The following is a 22,879-nucleotide window of genomic DNA, read 5'->3' on the forward strand; positions in this document are numbered from 1 at the left end:
AGTTGAAATTGTAAGCATTAAAATATTTCTGGTCACTTAGTGGAATACAACATGGAGCACAAAAAATACACAACATTGAAAATATGAATGCAGAAATAAATAATTACATACAAATAAAAAAATCTGTATTACTATTTCTGCATGTCTTTATTTCTGCATTTGATGTTTTATTTCAGTATTTACGCCTTTGTGTTAATTGGGTTACTAGTAGGCTACTAGCCTCAGTTTAAAATCCAGACAGAAGCTAGCGATTTGTATCAATTATACATGACATGAGCTAGCTATGCTAATGCTATGCTATTGACTAAGCGCAAAAGCTTTTGATATTGTCATTAATATACAGATGCAGAAATACATACATTAAAGTATTAAGAAATATACATTAATATAAACAAATGTAAAAATAGGCTACGCAATAGGCTAAAAGTAATGTATGTATGTAGTCAGTAGCATAGTATTTTCGCATAGCTAGCTTGCGTCATGTATATTTGAAACAAATCGTTAGCTTCTGTCTGGATGCCCAACTGTACCACCAGCCCAATTAACACCGAGACAGAAATACAGAAAAAATGCATAAAAAGCTTACAAGTATTTATTTTATTTTCATTTATATGCAATTCATTATTTCTGCATTCATTTATTTACTCTTTTTTTGTCATGGCAAAAATATACTGCTGCTAAATTCATATAATATACACTCAAATTTATATATGCAGTTTTAGGTCATGGTTAATCCAACGTGCTTATTTCACAAAGTTTCTAATTTAAATGTTTCTTTGTGAAACTCTCCCCAGAGTCATTTAAAGGTGGAACTACTGTGTTTTTACAACCTGGGCCTTATTTCCCCAAAATAAGAGCCAGGTTGTAAAAAAACAAAAAAAAAAAAACCAGTAGCTCCCCTTTAAGGCAATTAAACTAATATGAGGTTAGTACAGCTGAAGGGTCCTGTCAAAAGACTTTTAAATTAAATCCACTTATCCTTTTGGCTTTAATGGCAAGTTTTCATCATTCCTGACTCCAATCCTCTTTTGGGTAAAACAAGCAACAAGCAGGCTAAACAAGCAATAACACCCATCTCATTATTCTACATGAGGCATACTCATGCTCTATTAAGTAATGGAGCCACTGCAGGGCCTCCATTACTGTTATTGTGCAGATAATTGGCAAACTGTCTAAAACAGCATGGGATCTCTTAATGGCTTAATTAGACCAAGTGATCTATTTAATAATTAGTCGCATCAACGAGGTGCTGCACTCTGTAATTCTGTGTTTAGGGAATTTACAGGAGGCCAATCAGGATTCCTCCAAGGACTGTGTGAAAACAGACAGTTCAATTACACAGAAGGCACGTCAAAACAGTCATTTAATGTACTTCTGCAGAAATGGGCTCAACTAAACACTCTATTGGTGTGACGGGAAAGAATGTGAGATTAGTTTATCTCATTCTTTTGTTTGCAGCAGACGGTGTCTCAAGCCAAAGAGGTTATTTGAGCTCAGGTGTAGTGTTCCAGCCAGTACATGCCCTCATGTAGCCCTGCTCCAATCCCACAACAAAAACAAGACGACGTAGACAATGGACCAAAAGCATTTGATTCCAGTTTGTTTAGTAGAGTTATATTTAACTGTAGTGAATAACATAAAAGTGGATCTATCCGGAGTAGAAACTTACTGAGGGGCTTTACAGAAAGGAATGTGCACAGCTTGAGATGTCCTGCCAATTTTCCGTCAGCAAGACTTAACAAAACTAATCCCTAACAGGGCACTCAGCAGCATCCAGCGTGATTGTTTTCATGAAACTGAATGAAGTTCCACGGCAGCTTAGGTGCATCCAGGCAAATGATAAGTTCAGGGATCATAATCAGAAGACAAAGCCTTCCCTTCTTGTGTCAGTTCTGCTGTGTTAAAGTTAAATTAAATGAGGAGGTTAATCCCCCTTCAAACTGCATGCTTGTGGCCACTGATAATGCAGCAGACGGGTGTAAGGGATAATACCATGTTTTTCCTTTATGTAACACCATGATACCAACATACAATCAGTGTAAATTATGTTATTTAATAAAATGACTGAGTTTGTAATTACCTGTCATTGTTTGACAGACAGCTGGCAGCAGTACTGCAGTGTAAAGGCACAATTACAAATATATGTGATAACATAACAAGATGACCTGCATAAGAACAACAAATATCCAAAATCATAAACTTACATCAGCCATCAACTAAGTGGCTTTGTCAAATACAGTCCCCACTCAATAGTTTTGTTTTTTTTAAACGAAAGAGAATTTACAGTATTTCCTTGGTCAGTTTATAAGAGGCAAAATGTATATGTAATGAATAAACACTGATAACAAATAATAGTGTAAAACAAAGTAGTACACTTACCCAAATTTTTTTATATATTTATATATATATATATATATAGCAAAATGTTACACTCTCACAGCAACGCACAAAAGTGAAATAAAAGGAGAAGACTAAAGTTCTCCTGGTGGATGAAGCAGATTGAATACAAAAGCACAAAGGCTTCACTCTAAACGTTCTGCAACATGCATCCATTCCTCTGATGGATCTTCCAGAGTCTCTGAGGCTATTAAAAGAGAAATATTCTCAAAGACCGGAGATTTTTGCTACATTGCTGATAGCAGTGGCAGATACTGCCAATAAATGAGTACAAAACCAAATAACATCTTTATAAAATAAATCAGAGGCTATGAATCCATCCGAAATGCAAAACAAGCCAAACGAACTGCATGTACAGAGTCTGCGTAAGTGCATTGGTTGACTTAATAGTAACAAGTCTAGGTTTTTCTTGAGTGTATAGGGACTATGGAAGGGGAACGTCCTCTTGACAATTAGAGGAATTAATAAAATCTTAGGTCAGTGCTAAGGTCAACCTTCATCTGATCCGCTCACCTCATGCCTACTGCTCATTTGAGGAGCGGCTCTTTCAGTACTTAGAAAACCAACCTCCCTTTTTTTCCCCCCACGTCAGGGTGTCACTCCTTCCTGGTCCATACTACAGCCGAGAGCTTCAATGTCATTACTGATGTCAGTGATCATACGGTCCCACTCATCGCCCTCAGATGCCTCCTGGCCCTCATCGGAGGCTGCACTGTCTCCACTTCCTCCCGCTGCTCCGTTGCCGTTGGTGGTGGAATCGGAGGCAGAGCTGGGTGTACGCCTGTAGCGGCCGAAGCTGTCCGTGATGATGCCCCGGCCGTCCTTCACGCCAATGGTCTCGAGGAAATTTTCAAAGTGCTGGCTGTCCTTCTCCGGGATGAAGGGACGCAGGCCTGCAGGGGAACAGAAAAAGCTCTTACAACTTCCATACTCGCTGACAGCATTTAGATGTTACGTGATTGTGAACTAATACACGTTTTGAGAACATATTTTACATGTGCTTCACACGTTATGTAACCTATCCTGTTTCACTTCCTCCAGGGTGAATGCATGCCACTCCATTTCATTATCTTTCCATGCTGTCATTTAATTCTCAACACCAATGTTGCCACTCTTGTCTCAAGGCCGTCCATCGTGCAACCCTCTCTCTCCCCATCTCCATAGCTTCCTGGTCGTCTTAAGAGGATCCATCTATTTCATCTGCTGCTCCAACCACTACCAGCGTCTGGACTGCAGGAGGTCCTGTTCCTAAACTTCCTTCATCGTCCAGGAAACATCCCCATGATACCATCGCTCTTTGAAGTCTAACCACTAAAATACTTGTGTTCATGTTTCCACAATATATATCCATTCAGCATTCCCACTTGATATACACTGCCTGGGCAAAAAATAAAATAAACTGTGGTGGCCAATCCATATGTGAAAATGATGTCTCATGCTCCCTGAACCACTCTTTCACAATCTGAGCCCATGAATCCTGACATTGTCATCTTGGAATATGCCCGTGAACATCAGGGAAGAAAAAATCCATTGATGGAATAACCTGGTCATTCAGTATATTCAGGTAGTCAGCTGACCTCATTCTTTGGACACATAATGTTGCTGAACCTAGACCTGTGCAACTGCAGCAACCCCAGATCATAGCACTGCCCCCACAGGCTTGTACAGTAGACACTGGGCATGATGGGTGCATCACTTCATCTGCCTCTCTTCTTACCCTGATGCCCCCATCACTCTGGAACAGGGTAAATCTGGACTCATCAGACCACATGACCTTCTTCCATTGCTCCAGAGTCCAATCTTTATGCTCCCTAGCATAAAGGTTCCAGTTTTTAATTATGCGTTGGACAGTTCTTAACCCAGTTTTAGTAGTTTCTACAATCTCCTTAGATGTTTTCTCTGCTTGATGCATGCCAATGATTTGACCCTTCTCAAACAGACTAACATCTTTCCCACGACCACGGGACTTGTCTTTAGACATGGTTGTTTAAAGGTGCAGTAGGCAGGATTGCGAAGATCCAGGACTTAGCCAAAAAATTTGAACATCGACAACTTCTCAGTCCCTCCCCACTTTCCGCTAAAGCCCAAAAAGGTCTCCCAAGTCCCTCCCCCCACAAGGGAGAGCTGTGCACGATAGAGCGCGTGCATATTGGCCCTGGAATACTGTGCACGAGCAGAGAACCGAGAGAGAGCGAGTAAACAAACTAGCATGGAACACACCGACGTAACAACAACAAAATAGTTTTTATAATACCCTTCGTTATTGCTAAATAAATTTAGGTCAAAATATTTAGCAATAGTCAACTTTAGGACAAAACCAAGGTTAGGATGTTTCTGAAAGTAGCCTACATCGGTGATGTTTGCTATCAATAACAGTTAGAAGCATTCATTGTGGCGTTTTATTCCACAGTTTAGATTTATCAATTTGCTATGTGGTAGATATATGACCGCTACCTGTTGATGTGGTTAGACGTTTGAGAGTGAAGCTGAGGCACAGGCTATGAAATGCGTGTCCATGAGCAGTGATTGACACTCTGTTAGATACACCCCTGGGCTTGATTGGTGCATCTGAATATGGAGCGGTGGATGTCTTGCAAATCGCGCTACAGGCTCTAGGTGGGGCCAGAGGAGCCGATTTTTTTTTTTAAATGACCTGCTTCATGCAATTATACTTGAACATAGGGTCAGTTTCAGCAAATATGACAGAAAGTTAGTTTTATAAGACTTTCCTACTGCACCTTTAAGAAAAGAAAAGCTACTCATTGCATCAGTTGGGGTTAAATAACTTGTTCCCAGCTGAAAGATAATCACCCATGCAGTAATTATCCAATAGGAGGCTTGTACCTATTTGCTTAGTTAAATCCAGGTGGCGACTTTGTTTTGGCCAGGCAGTGTAGATGTCCTTTTTAAAGTACAATTTCAAAACTGGAATTTACTGTATTCTTCCATAAGGTTTTGCTTTTAAATAGGTTGATGGAGCAGTGTTTGGTGAATTCACACAACAAAACTCATCTCACTTAAATAGACAAGAGGTCTGGAAATCAACACATAGTGCAAACAAGACTTTTGCAAATATTTAGGCAGCCATCTGACTAATCAAGACTAATCTATACGTGATTCTTGTATATCCATGTGTGGTGAAATAGAGTGGTCGTACCGAGGAGGAGAAATTTCCTGCTGTCCCCATAGAGTTGTCGCAGATTAATGCAGAACTCATGAATGGAGGCACCATTGCGGTATTCATGGAGAAGAGTAGCAAACTGCTGGATCTCCTGTGATGACAGCTTTGTCCGCAGCTAGAAGTGGAAGAAAAAGATATTGAAAAATCAAAGCTAGAGTCAATACGGGTGGAAAAGGTCTTAACACAGCTTTCACTATTTTTATTCTCACGAACGAGGGACACTAAGATGAAATGCCATACTGTGGTCATGTAGTCCTGCAGCAGCTCAGCAGCAGTGGTACTGAGCTCTCCTTCACTCGCAGTCTTAGTCTGAGGGGATGCTGGGGTGGAAGCTGATGGAGAGTTTCCGTCCGTCTCCATAGTGACCTGGAAAGGACTGAAAGAGCACAGCTCTAGTGAGTGTCAAACAAAACTAAAGCACTTTCTGATCACTGAGCTGAAAATGGAAACCTACTACTGTCAAGGTTAGACTCCTTTGTTGTGTACTTACAATGTGCTGGCTTCTGCTTCAAATGCCTCCTTAACATCCACTTTGCTTGAAGAGTCATCTTCAAATAATAATAATAATAATAAAAAATTTAAAATAAATGCACAGGGTCATGATATAAGTTCTGAAACGTCAGTAGCTACAGAAGAACATAAAACTCAAAAATGTCATTTGTTTGCATCAAGCTTATAAGTAAAACCAATGATGTGTAATGTTTGTCGTCTCATTCAGTTCGTTTGTCTCAAAAGAGAAAAAAAATCTGTATTTCTTTTCCCTTACCACTGTATAGCGAGAGGTGTCTGGTAGGTGTAGTTGCTCCATCAAAAATGGCTCTGTCCAAGAAGTCGATGGTTGATTCTGTGTAAACAATCTGAAAGACTTGACTAAGCAAAAGACACAACTCCTCTGCTGCCGCCTGAAAGACAAAAAAATAAATAAAATAAAATAAAATACAGTGTTGTTGTTTTTTTGCTACAATGTTAGCATTATTTTGAAATTGTCTACAAAAATATGAGCCAACAATTTCCATAGTAAAGCTCTGAAGCTGCTCCAAACATGCTTACTCTATTTTCCTAATATTACCTTATTATCGACCGCCAGCACAAGCAGACAGCAGACTTCCACGAGCACAGCTCCACTCTCTGACAAGGAGCTCAAAGTCTGGGACTTATTGAGATCAGGACATGAGCTGGGACAGGGAGAGCCCCCTGACTCCTGGGCTGAAAAACACAGAAAAAAAATATCCAGGTCAATTATTTACTTGGTACCTCAACACTGACTATTCCTCTATTCTTCTCAAACTATTCTTCATTATTAGCCATGTTATTTGAGTTACCACATAATTTAATTTATTCAGTTATTAGTAGTTAATCTCCCAGGCAGAGAATCGTTAGATGTTGATTATTCTGCTAATCCATCTGTCCTTTGTTCAAACAATGGACTGAATATTTATTTTGAATAGGTAGATGTACTTCCAGTGAAAATCTAGGATTGCCACTCCTACAGAGGTGCCTGATTTGTTGGCTGCATCAGCTGGTGGCCTCTTGACGTGCAGGGACCTGACTCCCCCTGCAGCCCATCCTGTCTTCTCAGCCAATGCCAAGATTGCCTTCTCCACTTCCCCCGGCATTGTCCTGGCTGCCTTTTTATGCCCCAGGTTCTTGGGTTCACTGGGTAGAGCCTCCCATTCCCCCTTCACAGCACTCCCCATACTATGCCCTCATCTTTTTTTGGCAGCCACCAAACCCTTTTTCCACAGCAGCAGTATTAGTTTTCTGGCTGTACACCCGGCAAACTAAAAAGATTTAAGAAACTGTGTCCCATGAGGAAGGCAGGACATTTCCATCTAGATAAGCAACATATGGATATACTGTTTCCCAATATTTTGACTTCATTCTTATATCTCAACACTTACAGGAACCTGGATGTATTTTGTTTTTTACCTGTTTTTATCACCACAAGGTGTAACGAGTCATCCCTGATGTAGGAGACAGCAGCAATGTCATGGATGGGCACTCTCAGGATGATGTCCTCTCCATCGCGCCATACAAGCTTGATGTTGTACGCTGACAAGCTTACCACTGCATCCTGCTCAGACGTCAGCTGGCCTGCCAACTGATGCGATTTCTGAAAAACAGAGAGGCAGGAACACATAAGGCTAGTAAAGCCTATCATTTACCAGAAATGTTTTCCATTTAAATTTGAGTTTTTAACTCAAGAGAAGTAGAGAGAACGAGAGCAACGAGCTGGAGGATCAGGTTAAATCTTACTATGCGTCTTACCCTTGCGTTGTCAATGAGCTGCAGGACTTCTGTCCTACTTGATGGGTTCAAGTATCCTGGAACTGATGTCAGCTGCCCCAAGTACTGGACAACATAGAAGATTGACACACTTCTTTAATTCGAGTGAGTTGTTAAAAACATAAAAAAAGCCTCCTGTATTTTCTCCCAGGTGAATAGTACTAGAACATTTTGAGTAAGTGGGCAAGGACTACATACTGCATCTCCACTAATCACACTCACTTTGACTTCCTTCTCAATGTAGTCGTTGAGCAGTATGTCAGGGTCGATGCGGTGATCAGGCTGAGAGAGGGAGAAGGTGTGAAGGGCCCTGCGCTCTGTGGCCTTCTCCTGGGCCTTTTTGTCCCTCCCCTTCTCTCCTTTCAGGAAGACTCGCTTGAACGGGGACACGATACCAGGCTGTTGTGTAAAAACAAAGAAATATTGTTGTCCGTTCGGTAATCCAAACAGCATCTTATATTTTACTAGCTATTATTGCATAGCTTCCATCATCAGTTGGAGTGGCTGCACATGTCATTACATATTATACTGCCTAAATAATAAGCCAGTAGCAATCTCTGGGTCTCTGCAGCATTACACAGAGGTACATGTATCCCCAACACACATATTATATAGTTTTAACAGGCTGGCAACAAAGTTAGGTACTTGCAACAGCAGCTATATGTTAATTGTGGTACTTCCACTTCTGCTGACCTTGCTTCCACCCACTATACTGTTGCTTATTCCGCTGCAGAATAAGTAAGAGCAGAAGTACAACCCTCCATTGTTACTTAATACATGACAACAACATCATATGCAAACTCTGCGATTTGCCATAATGGTTGTAAAATATGTATGAGATCCAATATCTTAACCATGAACATTAAACTGTAAAACTTTAAAGAGCAGCTGCTATGGATACGTCACAAGAGGGAAAATCATTTTTCTCAAAAATGCTTCTGTATTTAGTTTTCTTCTTTAGATAATCTATCAATTCAGAGATCTAAAAGGGTGGTACACGATATAGGAAGTCATGTTTCAAAAGATGTATCTTGATTCAAAGCCTTTTAAGAACCATACCTCGTTCTCCATGAACCCCCGCGCTAGAGGAGTCTCTTTTCATCGGCAAGCTCACAGCTTGGTGACGGATGCTGCTACACTGTCTAAACTAGACACCTGTTGCCTCCACTCACACACAGTGACAGCTGCCAACTGGCTAGAGACGTACAGGATCAAACTCAGGCTGTATGTGAGGGGTGTGACTCACCACCCCTCACAAAGGAAGGGAAGTGTCTCTGACTCTATACTAAGGCACGAGAACAGGAAGTGGACCAGCCACCGCTTCCTGTGATGACACGCGCTCTGGTGCTCTGAGTACCGAGACGCTTCTCTGCAGATTTCTCATGTTGTTTTGAAAACCACTTGGCAGATGCTGAAAACAGACAACATTGAAAACAAGCTACATACCACGATAACTCCACACCTTAACATTTCCACTGTCACGAATGCTTCCTTCCATCACTGCTAAACCACAGAAATATAAGACCACGTACATAGTCTGCAACTGCTAACCACGCCTGTCACATATGCAATGCTGTTACCACCGCAGATTTGGAGAGCTGAAAAGTGCTCACCGTCTGTTGTAGCTCTCTAGAACCCATTTCATTTTTTAAGACACATTATCAAAGGTCAAAATAAAAGTTTTACTGTGTAATTATGAAATATAACAAGAACGGTAACCATCAGAATGTGTATCTGACTCTCATATTTGACCGATAATTTCCTGCCTGATGGCTTTAGATTATATAGAACAGAACAACCTGTGCACCAAGTGCATTATTTAACAGAAATGTGAGACGCCAGATGGCTTGTGACACTGAACTATCTTAGACGTCATCCATGGAAACTGGGCGATTTAAAAAAATACACTGAGGGTGACTGGACTAACCAGCTGCGAAACAGGCGAAACACAACCATTCAGTCTGAAGAGCTTTGAAAACTAACAAGCAGTCAGTGTAACCAAATATGTAGTTAGTACGTCATATGTGTAAGGAAAATGTGGGCATAAAAGGCGCTCTAAGGAGTGACAATCCTTACTCCAAAAGCACACTTATAGTTGCCAGTAGTTGTGGTTTAGCAAAGAGCAGAAAGCTTGCAGCCTGGTGAGGCAGGACTGTGATCTTGTGATCTCAGCAATCATGCAAGAATTCATCCGCCTCACAGGGTAACAACTGAAGACAAGTGCACAAGCTAGTGAAATGTGAGACAAGAGCCACAAAAGTTGACCTCAGTGAGTGGGCACAAGATGAACTGCCTTTTTTTGTTATGAAAGTCTGTTTACAAAACAAATGTCGGTGAGGGAACTGTAATACTTCTTTGTGCTGTGATGGCCTGGATGAAAACAACTGAAGGTGCAGCTTCAAACTTTCTCACACTTACGAACAATGCAAGAAAATTTAGATGACGTTTAAAAGGAGCCAACTTTACCAGACAAAAAAAGTACAACTAACAAAAGCAGCCACTTCTTGAACCATATTCAGTAAATAACCATCCTCTCTTGTTCATGACTGATCTTTTCCCAGTGGACTGTACAACATTGTATGGTATATTTTGTATTTATCATCCCTATATCCCCCTCACAACCATATGAGAAATAAGGTAAGGTAACCAAGCTGCACTCAATTCAGAATTTGCTAGCATGTGTAAGATGTGCTGCTGATAGAAAGTTAACATAATGTATGCCTTCACTGGATATTTCTGTAAGACAAGACTTTGCAAAATACCCAAAAAATCCCCTGATAAGCAGCAGTAATTTATAAGCAACTTTATATAAATTAAAACAACAATTATACTAAGGTACCTGAGCTGCCCCATTCTGTGAACATATAATATACACTCACTTGTGAAAACGAATGTATGCTGCACTAAATCCATCTTCACGACTGTTATAATGTTCAGTTGATGCTGAAACAGCTAAAGTAAGGCCGGTAATTTAACTGTCTGATTACTTTGGAGGATGTAGTTTGTGGTGCTAATAAACTGGGTTGAATTAAAAACACAAAAGTGTGTCTGTTATTTAGCCTAGCCCACTGAATAAAACTGGGTTGTCAAAATAATAGAACATGTGTCGGTACAAGACAGTTCAATGGTGCTACAAGCCCGAGCCTCCGAAATGAAAACAGATGGATCAACAGCTCTCTCTACAAGTTCTGAATACCATAACCTTCATGAAGCTAAATTTTAGTACAGGAATGTTATATTATGATACATTAGTTTTCGCTAGTGAACCTAATCAACAGGCAAGCCAGTGTAAATCTGGGCCAAATGCTATCCACTATCAGCACCAAGTGGCGCAAATAAGAACTGCATGACTGCTTACACTAGTCCCCAACAGAAAAAACAATAATCAAACCTGACTGGTCAGTGCTAAAGCACATCAACAAAAGTATCAACAGGATACCAACAATTAACGAGGTCATCTGTTGTTTTGTAATGATGTTTAATGATAGCATGAATGAGACCTGATGTTAAGCAGAAAATATTATCACCCTGAAGATACTTGCCTTTCATTCAAGTTAAATTCAAATGTCTGTTTTGTGTCCACAACTGCTCAAGCTGTCATTAGTGACCAGATATTGTGTTTGGAAAGTTGAGTGGAAGTTATGTCTCTTCAAACCACATGCATATTTTGGACTGGTTAACATGGCTGGGAAAAACATTTCCTTGCCACAACAAACCTTCTAGGGCTATCACTGTATTTCTGTCCAAATCTCCCTTCCTCTTGAGAGGTGCCGAATTAGATAGGAAGTAACATTTGCCCGATTCTCATGGAAAAAAGACGAAATGACGACACAATCATAATAAATATATAAACCTCAGACACCCCATACGCTTCTCCAAGGCTGTGAGGCTTGTCATGTCCTGCTGTTCAGTTTCCTCCTGTTCCAGCCAAAAGATCTAAGGGGCAATAACCCTTGTGTCTGTTCTATTACACAATAAGAAGAAAAGATAAAGGTCATGTCTCCAAAGAAACTATCTGCTGTGTGGCTTTAAGATTAATCTCTGTCTCCACATCAGACTGGATCAGTGTCTACATGTACTGTATGTGTGTGAGAGAGATAGGGCAGCATGGCCTTATTCCCTTTAGTGTGATTGACAGTGATAGCTGTTGCCTTTGACAGCACACAGGTCTTACATGACCCACACCTGTCATGGGAAGTCGGTTGAACTTTCATTAGATTTTGGAGGTGATCACAACTTTTCACTGAGGTAAACCAGCCATCACCCTCTCAGTTAAATGTCAGAAAATGTATAAAACGTTATAATCCACCGCCGGCGGATGATTTCAAGTGTCAGTATACGCATTTTAATAAACCATAGCGTGAACGAAACAATGACAAGTAAAAAAAAATCTCTACGCTCACTGTAATGGTGAATAAAGAAGGTAACTTTCCCAAATTAACTGTCACCACCTGACTCGCCTCTTCAGTAGTATTTAGTTTTTATAGTTGCTTCTTACGTTTATATTTATATAAAGAAAAGACAAACGCTACGCTGTATATTAAGTGTTCTGCCCCAGTATGCTGGTCAGCTAACTAATGCTAAACTTGCCTATATATTTGGCTACTAAACTTAGCAACTAACAGCTAAGCTAGTCTGTCCGGCTAGTAGGTTAGCATGCAGTCAAGTTGCAGTGAAAGTTTCCCGACTTACCTTTTTTACTTTTTTCACATCATCCTCCATTTCTATGTAAATATTCTCTTCTTCATATTCAGTTCGGCTTGGAGAACCAGGTGAAATACGACGTGACTACCGAAGCTTTTAGGCAAGTGGCATTCATCTGACAGCAGTTAGCTTGCTAGCCTAGCTTAGCCTAGCATTAGTGAAGGGATGCCCGATTTCGAGCCGATAGCAAAACGCCATCCTAATCCTCCTCCACCATTTGAAAAAATGCCAATGAGGCGCCAATGTGGGAAAAGATGATGTTTACGTACAGACAAACCGCCTAAAGAGAGAGTCTGTGAAGCAGACAAAGTCGGAGAAAACAGTCAAAACTTTTCAATCGTGCCGCCATTTTGGGCGTTGAACTGTGGTCCAGCATGCTTTGCTTCGCTCAAACCAAAACAGGCAGCTGCTGCTGTGCATTACAGTAATTATTATACCGCCGAGTCATGAGAGGAGCCAGTTCGACAAACTGTGTGCTGTACTCTCACTACAAGGGGAAGCTTTTTAAGAATGTTATATTAGAAAATAAGTTATTCAGAGACAAAAACTCAATTTCAGAAACTTGAAAGCACAGGTGACTACATACCTTAGCTGAGGCAACTTCTGCCTCAGTTCTCTCCATATGCGCTCTGTGTTCATCACTTAATAATGCAGTGTTTATTAATATGTAAAACAACATATTCCTTTCATGCATTCAGTGATGTATATATAGGTTCCGCTCGTTACCTTTTTTTTTTATTGTAATTCAATATAGCATTGTTGCAAATAATAAATAGTCATTATTTGTTATTAATTTATATATTTTCATTAGATTTAAATTTGTTCACGATATACTGAGTTACGCTTTTATTTTGAAGGGCAGTTTTTGCACGCGTTTACCGTAACGCTTCGAATCAGGACAACGCGCAAAAGAATATGGGGGCTGTCTTGACCGCAGTTTTAAACTGTAATATCGACTGTTAATCTATATGTGGAGATGGTTCTAAATGACTACTAATACCATGTCTTAATATACTTCTTAAAGTTTGTTGTCACTGTCTTACAGGACAAGAGGACAGAGAGAAGCAGGTACACGGAGAACATTTAACACATCTGGCATACCAGTGCCAATCAGAGATGGGTAAGTTCTCCACGCACCTGTAGTAACTGCAGCACTATTTACTGAACATGTACACTGCCTGGCCAAAAGAAAGTCGCCACCTGGATTTAACTAAGCAAACAGGTACGATCCTCCTATTGGAAAATTACTGCATGAGTGATTATCTTTCAGCTGGCAACAAGTTATTTAACCCCAACTGATGCAATGAGTAGCTTCTCATTTATTAAACAACCATGTTGAAAGACACTAAAATTGGGTTAAGAACTGTCCAACGCATTACTGAAAACTGGAAGAGCATTTCCACACGCACAATGCGAAGGGAACTCAAGGGATTGGGACTGAACAGCAGAAAAGCAATACCTCTTGCCACTACCACTTGCCTACTGTACAAGCCTGTGGGGGCAGTGCTATGATCTGGATTGCTGCAGTTGCTCAGGTCTAGGTTCAGCAACATTATGTGTCCAAAGAATGAGGTCAGCTGACTACCTGAATATACTGAATGACCTGGTTATTCCATCAGTGGATGTTTTCTTCCCTGATGACACGGGCATATTCCAAGATGACGATGCCAGGATTCACACATGGATTGGCCACCACAGAGTCCAGACCTTAACCCCATTGAGAATCTTTGGGATGTGCTGGAGAAGGCTTTGCGCAGTGGACAGACTGTCCCATCATCAAGATCTTGGTGAAAAATGAATGCAACACTGGATGGAAATAAATCTTGTGACATTGCAGAAGCTTATCGAACAATGCCACAGCGAATGAGTGCTGTAATCAAAGCTAAAGGCTGTTCAACGAAATATTAGAGTTGGTGACCTTTTTTTTTTTGGTGGCAAGTTTTTGTTTTGGTCAGGCAGTGTATATAAAACATTCAAAGGCTATTTTGTCAGCGGGTTTGTATATTTGAGGTATTTTGCATGGTCAGAAATGGTCTGAAAACGGTCTGATTTTAAGTAAAAAAAAAAAGTAACTTATTCTGTATTTGCATAACCGACTGGTCCTCAAACTACCTGTGTTAAAAGTATATGTCCATGTCGCAATATTTATATTTTAGCCATTTTAGCTATTTTATTTTTCGGATAGATATTATCAACACCTCCATTAATTTACCCCAGGTGTTTTTTTTTACGTGAATAGCAATTTGTCAGGTTGATTATCTTCTTTCCTTAATTGTTTTATTTGTTTTACAGCTGTTAGCATGGGACAAATTAGACTTTGATATTTCTTCCTGCACCTAACGTCTCTGAGTGTCATTAAGCTAAATTAAAAAACATATTGTGCTTAATGTCACACTCAAAAATCTCTGTCTCCTCATTGTCCCAGCTGGGAAAATGGTGTAGCATTTGTAGTCTGACATTATAGCTCACTTATTAAACCACTGCAGGCAGTATATTGTAGCCACTTCCATCTGTCAGAAATGTGAGACGTGCATGTGAATACACTACTGATATTTGCACTTTCAAATACTATATTTATTTTTCTCTTCTGGGATGAACAGTCTGATATATGAATCTACAGTAAGGCTTAACATTACATTTTCAGCATAATATTTCTCTTTTCATCTAAAAACCAAAACATACAAAAAGAACTTTAGCACCATATGTTATTAATAATATTCATATTGTTCCCAAAAATAGGGCGTAGGTACAATACTGGACATCAGTTTTGCTTTTTTAAAGAACGGGGATTCCATGACACAATTTACTTACATTTTATATTTAACAACAACAAATAAATCATTCCTTACATATTCTCAGATACAACATACTGTATGTTGTGTGAGTCCACTTCCATAAAGATGCTACATATTGTAGCAAGTTTGATTACTAACATTGTGCCAACTTTTGGAATACCCCGGATAAATCATATAGCCTAGGGAGTATCCTGATAGGTTTGTGAAATACACCAACAAGCTAACACAATCTATAAACTGACTGAATATAAACAAAGCAATATTTCCCAACACCTTTTGTTAATAATTCCAAAAATCAGCAGCAATTAATATAACAACCATAGTCGCTTCATTGGAATATCAAATCCATTTTTAAACAAAATATTACAGCCGATTCTACAATAACAACAAAAATAGATACACACAGATTAAGGACATATAGATGACAGGAATTTACAACACAGCAATCACGTTCTATATATATATATATTTTTTTACCCATATTCCACTAGCAGAAGCACATTTGTGCTCCTACGCATTTGCTCATAAGATGCAAGTTGTCATCTGCCAGTTTCATTCTCTCAGAAAAAGAAAATAAAATCCTAGTGCAGATTGAATCATAGTAAAACAAAAGCGTACGGAATGCTGAATCTAGTGTAATAAACATATGACAAGTAAAGTATCTGTTGTTTTTTGTGCAGATTGGAAAATCAAAATGGCACCATTGAGAGTTGAGTTCTGCTGTAAACTATGTGGATTTGAGGTGCTGGCTGTAGAGCTATCTGAGACTGCAAGTATACGGGGTGCAGATTCACTCAGTTAACCGGAAGTCTATGCTCTCAGAAAGCCAAAAGGTGAACTCAGCTGTCCACCGTGGTAGCACCTTTTGAATGTGTTTATTCAGCACCAGGTTGTTAACAAAACTGAAAGAAGGAACCAAAATTTAAAGAAGAAAATGCACCGTTTTGTCATCTGAACATACTGCTCCTGTGCTCAAAAAGATGGTTGTGACACAAAGCTATAGACTTAAACCAGGTCAAACACTACAGTGGCCTGCTGCTACACATTAATACAGAAATCAGAGGGTTTGTTGTGAAGTCAAGAGCACTTCCATGCTAAATGTTGAGGGTAACCTCATGATGAGTTCTAAAGGCATGCTAGAAGGTGGTACCAAAACCAGGGAACTGAGGTTATTGTTCAAAAGTGAATCAGCCATCGGGCCTGTTTCATTGCTCCATTGTAAAAAAAAAAAAAAAAAAAGAAAGAAATGCAAAACAAAGAAACAAACTAAAAAAAACGCAACAGATTTGTGCGTATTTTCTCATCAACTTCTTTCACGTTGTATTCAAACTGCAGGCATTATTGTTTTGGCTAGAGGATGTATTGTTCACACGAGACACAAACAACACAGAAAGTTTTACGGCTTGGCACTACAAATCATTCATAATCGCAAGACCGAAGAAAATGTAAAGGCATAGACAAAAGTACAAAACAATCATTTACCATATCGTTCTATATCGTGGCTGGCATTTGCTGTGACTCGCCATCAAACAGTCCAAAACTGATGCTTTGGAGCTCTGTCTAAAATGCTAATTGTTACCAACTGAATCCACTGGGGCTGTAGTGATTCAGCTAACTGAAAAGTAATTAAGATGAAAACCCTACGTTCAAGTACAGAAGATGTTCAGTATTGCCTTACTTTTTCTCCTGTGTCTTTGACAGAACCGGTAACTGGGTTTTACACAGTGCCCGTCACTTGGTTCTGTCACACTGTGAAGTAACACTGTAACTAGGAAACGTTAGTCCTGTAGGTGACATCTTGGATGAAACTGTAAGACTTAATAGCTTTGTTGACTGAGGTGTAAGCTGACGGAACCGAGAACGTGGCTTGATCTGCTTTGGGGACACAGGCAGGGACAATATTGTTTGGTGTTGTCATCTTGGTGAGTGTGCTGGCACATGAAACGAGTAAAGAAAGACATTGGCATTGTTGTTTGCGGACCTGGCTGCCATGGCTGGATCGAAGCACCCGAAGTAACAAGGCACAACAAGGACTGAGAAGAACAAGCTTGCTGTTCAAACGCTCTTGCTGTGTGTTGTGGCTGTCAAGGAATGTCAAGTTGGGCAGGTAACCTGACAGAAACAATTCTCTGTTGGGGAATTCTTTGTGACCTTGTTTATGGTATAAAGTGTGGCAGCATGAATACTACGCTTGCAGTATAGAAACTGCTTCCCCGTACACTCTTGTGTAGCTTAGCTCTTGAAACCTGTGTATAATTTAAAGAAAACTACATATATACAAAACGTAAAACCCACTTCTGTGGCTTCTAACTAAACATCAGTTTCAGAATGTGGCAAAATGTTGATTGTTGAAATACCTAAAATATACAGCATGTTCCATATAAATCCAGACTTGTACATATAGACTCTTTGTAGACTTTTAAAATCAATTAGTTTAATTAACTGTCATTACTACTATGCTAATGACACAGTTACGCAAGCATAAATATTCTGTGTTGTATGGCATTAAGCACCACTAAATGAAATACAACCCAGTTGTACATAATCTTGTTTAAGAAGCTAATACTGTTGTCCCACACATACTCGAAAATGAATGTATCACAGTGTTTTTGCACCTGATTTGGACATGTGTCCATGTCTGGAAAAGGTCAGCAGTGTTTAGAAAGGATGCACTGTACGCCAGGCAGCCAACTACCACAAAAAAATCGGCCCCAGCCCCCGTTAATAAGAATGAGTAATCATTCCCAAAGAAAATGAAACAAATGTGCAAACCATAATTTGGTGGTACAATCCCAGCCGAGGAGTGGTCCAGGATGCAGTATGTTAAGGAAAAAAATGGAGACCCTTGAGGACATGCCTGGGGATGAGAACTGCATTGAGACACCCCTGAGTCAGCTGGTTCAGTGGTCTTTTTTGTTGGTCCTGAGGAACCCCTGTATTGGCTGCTTAGTTTTTTCTTGGTTTATTATTCACTCATCGACTAACTATTAACATGGCTGTTCATTCACTACAACATAGAGGAAATACTCTGGCTACTATGGTAAACAATGAACAAGTTAGTTGTTTGCATACACATGTATATCTATACATATGGTGTGTTGGATGTTTGCTCCACCCAAGCTGACCCAACAGTTCTCAATTACTCAGGGCTGGACATCGCTTTTAAGCTGAAGGGTGGCAGACCCTGGATGTTGAAGCTCTTGGTTATGGCAGTGTACCTCATTGCATGTTCTCATGTCAGGATCTCCGTTTGTTCAGCCTCAACCCCGTTGTTCAGTCACCAGAGAGTGTGAGAGTGTTTCATGGGAGTGTACCAGGGCCCAGCACCGTGGAGATGGGGAAGAGGGCGGAGCAGCAACCAAGGATGGAGCCGAACAATCGGCGAGAGAACAGAACCGTGGGAAAGGGCTGAGGACATTCACACCCATAAGCATTCAAGCATACTTGGATAACAATTCAGACATGCTGACACTCACCTTTCTCACACAAGCACACAAGGAGTCAAACATAAATCCAGTCAGGCCCTTTAGCACGATCTGTCCTCGTGTTCTTTTCCAACCCTGGCAAAGACCCTCTTCCACCTTTAGCCTGGACTTACTTGGCATCTGCCTTTTACAGTACGATGTTAGCAGGCACGTGAGGCCACAGCTAAGCAGAAAGCCAGTGAGCTAGGGAAAAGGAATCTCGGTGTTGTGCAGGGCTCTTGGCCATCCCTGGTTGGGTTCATTTGTACTAATGCCTCATACTAAAGTCATGCCAAACACTACAATGTAAAAAACACACATTATATATTCAGATGAATCATTGAGTTAATAGATAAAATTGGAGTGTGAACTGCATTCATTTTTTACATGAATTGTTCAGTAGCCCTCTCTGGAATTTTTAGTCAAGCCCCTTTGACTTAGAAGGCAGGTTTTCATATTTTTATTTCTTTGAGTGAATACAGTGGTCGTCCCTTGGGTCTTGGTGGTGAAGAGCTCCCACAGATTGAGCTGGGAGATATACTGTATATCAGCGCATGAGTGCTGCACAGCAGGCCTATAGATGGCACACATTTTGCACAGATTCATTCAACTGGTTCAAGGGGGCAAATAAATGGCAAAGACAGTACGGCAAGATACGATTTGGCTTCGTTTCACCTGCTCTAGCAGGTGCCAGAACAGTCGCCCTGTACACCCATATAAGAGGGCACACTGATGTTGAAGAGTATACCTTTTTTAGCACTGCAATGTTTTGCTATGTAAAAAAGTGTGTGTTCTGGCAAAATATAGTTATGTCAATGACTATAAATGTGGACACAAATACACACTGAATTATAATAGCATAGAAATATCTTCTCAGATTTGTCATATTTTTTTCCCAAGAACTTATTATAAGTTTTTGCAACCACTGAGCATGTATATTAATCACCCCAAACATTTCTTGAAAAGAAAACAAAATAGGAAGTTGGAAAAGGGAGTTACTTTCTAGGATTCAAAAGGGAATGGTGGAGGATTCCTTGAAGGCTGTCTTTGCACTTTAATAAGTGCTTGTTGACACACATTTCGACATTTTTTTTATTAAACACCTATAATATATATATATATATTTTAAAAAGTCTTTGGAATGTTTTTTACATGATTTTTCGACTCACCAATTAAGAAAACTTTGTGCTCATTTCTACTACATTCTTTTCGTTGTGTTATTTCATCTCTGGTGGTTGTAGTAATATAACATTTTTGTGCTGTTAAAACTATCTGGGCAAAAATGAGGTGTGCTGGTACAGTTTGCCTCCACTGGAGGGCAGTCTGCACTTTAAAAAAACGTGGGTAAAGCTGATTGACGGCCAGTGTGCTTTTTATTCCATACATGTTGGGATTTCCATTTAGGAATCTGAACAAAAGTAGTACAGCCAGGAAACTCTTGAGCAAGCTCAAAGAAGGAAAACCCATTCTGAATTGCTTCTCAGACACATTTTTGATTGTGTCCATTTAGTTATTTACAGTATCATGATAGAAAGATCAGTGCTTTTTATCTAAATTCACGGGCTAAGGACTTAGTAAACATTATCATATATTTCAATGATTTACATAAAGAATGGCAGTAAAGGTTGGGATGTGCAAAGACCTGCCCCCTCTGAGACTCTCCTCCATCATTCCCATCAGGCTTTGCTCTAGTCCCATATCACAGGGACATACAATATGCCCTTCACAAGTATTCACAGGTTGAATCACCAATACAGTATAATGCATTAAACACATTTCATAATGAAACATTCATATGTTATCTACACACTCATACAGAACCCTCCTTTATCAGTGTAGAAGGATTTATATGAGACTTCTGTATATATCACATAAGATACTGTAGGTTCATAATTTTCTCTCTATATTGTATGTTTTTTTTTTTTCACTCAAAAATAAATTGTGACTGTGTGTTTAGACTGTCTTAACAGATTTTCGGTTGACAAAACACACGTCTCCTGCAGGAACACTGAAGGAGGAAAGAAGGAAAGAGCCAAATGTCAAATGGAAAGAGATAATATGTGGAGAGGAGGAAGGGAGAAATCAAAGAAAGGAAACGTGTGTGCATCATTGTGTGTAAGAGGGGATGGCAGAGCTGTGGGAGAAAATGCCTTCAGAGGGAGGATTCATACTGCAGGAGTTCATAAAGAAGTGGACCGTCCCTATACCTGATGCCCACCGCGTTAGGGCTAATGTACTGCAGCACATTTATGGTCCTGCGCAGGCGCCGATCCACAAAGTGTGCATCCCAGGCTGGGTAGCGTTTTCTGGGCATGTCTATCTTGATGAGTGGACCCTCGGGTCGGATGGGCCTACCGGCTGCATCCACAGGCTCTGTGGACCTCACCTGGAAAACCGGAAGGCAGGTGTCCGTGGCTGTTTCATCTGACTCCACGTGTTCCCCTGCCAGACCCCGTGTGGGGGTGGCCTGGGATCCACGGGGCCCTGGTGTGGGAGCCATTGGCTCAGCTTCAGGGGGTAATGGAAGGCCCCACAGCAGCTCAGCACAGCAGGAGCTGGCCAGGACCCTTAGTCGGGGGCCCATGGGGTGTAGGACCCCATAATAGAGAACCATACAGGCCACACCTGAGGCAAAGCACAGGAAGACACCACAGAGGGCAAAAGAGGCATAGGCGTCAGTGGTGGCTGGGTCGCGGTACGCATACCAAAGGGAGCTGAGGATGGCGTTCTCTAACAGTACTACTGTGTAATAGGCCACCATTCTATACCGCGTCCGGCCCTCCCGCACATTGAACCAACAGAAGACATAGACCACTCCCACCACCATGTTGAAAAGTACCTCCTCCCATTTGGACATGCAGAAGTCGGTGCCGCCATGGATGACCCAGAAAGCCATGGCACACCAATGGAGCACCACAAAAATGCCAAAGTAGATGTGGAAAACAGAGGCAAATAGGGCAAAGGAGAGCACCCGTGAAGAGATGGTAAAAAGGCGCCAGAACAGATGCACCAGAGCACCTCGGTAACTCATGCTCTTCTTGTCGTCACGTGAATCACGCAGGAGTTTGTGGTAAGAGGCTAGCACCCAGGCCAGGGACAGGAGAGAGGACATGGCAGAAACACCTGGGAATATAGATAGATAGAGAGAGAAGGAGACAGACAATGAAAGTGGAGAAATGAAAGATAGTGACACATCCTGATAGATGGTTCTCAAACTGAAAGAAAGAAAAAAAAAAAACAGTTTCATCTTTAACTTTAAAGCATTACCGAAGGCATTATGGATTTGACTTGGCTACTGTTCCACTTACAGTGAACGGTACGTTTTATTTCAGCCAAACCAATCTGTCACATTTTTGAAAGGCATATTATTACATGTCATCCAGTCAACACAGTCTCCATTTAGTGCACCAATTCGGTTTCCTTAAGACACGCATAATAGTGGAGACAGCAGATATGTCAGAGGAGTAACCTGCTGCATGAAAAATGATAGAGGATTATCTGCAGAGCAGCAGCATGGTGGCTCTCAGCAAATGTATTGATGGCATTTCTATAGACACCTCGACCAAGAAGGGTATCACTTGTTATGATTGAATTGCCTTCCTCTGGGAATTGTATAGAATGAGGAAACTGGAATTGTAAAAGGGGTTTCGATAACAAGAGTGATGAATGTTGGAAAGTGGATACAAAGGAGGGGATTGTTGCTAACGGTAAATAAAGTGATATTTGAACTTCACAGAAAAATGGGCTGTCAGGAATGAGAGTGTCCCAGCGTCATGTTATACCACCATATAAGTGTGATATATAATGCGAAAAGAAAAAAGAGAGAAGAAAAAGGACTCAAGTGAAGCCCTTACACTGCAGCCACTCAGCCTTGTTGCTCTGGATCATGATGCAGAGCTGCAGCACCAGCTGAGGGGCACTTTCTAAGAAGGTCTCTAGCAGTCGCAGCATGTTGACATCGGCATACTCGTACATCATAGCCCAGTAAAAGCGCCGCTGATTCTCCTTCTGCCGGTGACTCTGTATACCGAGGTACATGGTTCGGATGTACC

The 22,879-nt window shown here is 40.7% G+C and overlaps 2 protein-coding genes across 3 annotated transcripts in view; both read right to left on the reverse strand.

Moving 5' to 3' along the window:
• Positions 1-596: 596 nt before the first annotated feature.
• Positions 597-13,246, reverse strand: ccm2 (CCM2 scaffold protein). Of its 2 annotated transcripts, none has more exons than XM_084560782.1 (10): positions 8,924-9,810; positions 8,087-8,263; positions 7,847-7,930; positions 7,508-7,691; positions 6,648-6,784; positions 6,345-6,480; positions 6,069-6,126; positions 5,819-5,954; positions 5,555-5,693; positions 597-3,290 (listed from the first exon to the last, which is right to left on the reverse strand). In XM_084560782.1, the coding sequence occupies exons 1-10, from the start codon at positions 8,933-8,935 to the stop codon at positions 2,986-2,988; spliced, it is 1,368 nt and encodes a 455-aa protein (XP_084416908.1). In that variant the 5' UTR covers positions 8,936-9,810; the 3' UTR covers positions 597-2,985. The 2 variants fall into 2 exon arrangements, with proteins under 2 accessions (XP_084416908.1, XP_084416907.1); XM_084560781.1 differs by lacking the exon at positions 8,924-9,810 and adding an exon at positions 12,557-13,246 and having other exon boundaries at positions 598-3,290.
• A 7,733-nt stretch (positions 13,247-20,979) lies between these two features.
• xkr6b (XK, Kell blood group complex subunit-related family, member 6b) overlaps positions 20,980-22,879 on the reverse strand; it is a gene marked incomplete at both ends in the record, with an annotated part of 60,536 nt that continues 58,636 nt past the window's right edge. Inside the window, 2 exons of the mRNA XM_084560199.1 lie at positions 20,980-21,950; positions 22,682-22,878. Coding sequence (XP_084416325.1) covers positions 20,980-21,950; positions 22,682-22,878 — 1,168 coding nt within the window. The remainder of the gene's footprint in view (positions 21,951-22,681; position 22,879) is intronic.

Source organism: Chelon labrosus (assembly GCF_963514085.1).
Source record: "Chelon labrosus genome assembly, chromosome: 14".
NCBI lineage: Eukaryota > Metazoa > Chordata > Actinopteri > Mugiliformes > Mugilidae > Chelon > Chelon labrosus.

What these genes read in the sequence shown, in the direction of transcription:
- ccm2 (XM_084560781.1), bottom strand. Translation starts at nt 12,586, where the DNA reads ATGGAGGATGATGTGAAAAAAGTAAAAAAG. An exon ending in ATGTGAAAAAAGTAAAAAAG is followed by an intron (nt 8,264 to 12,556) that starts GTAAGTCGGGAA and finishes TTTACACAACAG; the next exon opens with CCTGGTATCGTGTCCCCGTT. An exon ending in TGCAGGACTACATGACCACA is followed by an intron (nt 5,694 to 5,818) that starts GTATGGCATTTC and finishes TTCCACTTCTAG; the next exon opens with CTGCGGACAAAGCTGTCATC.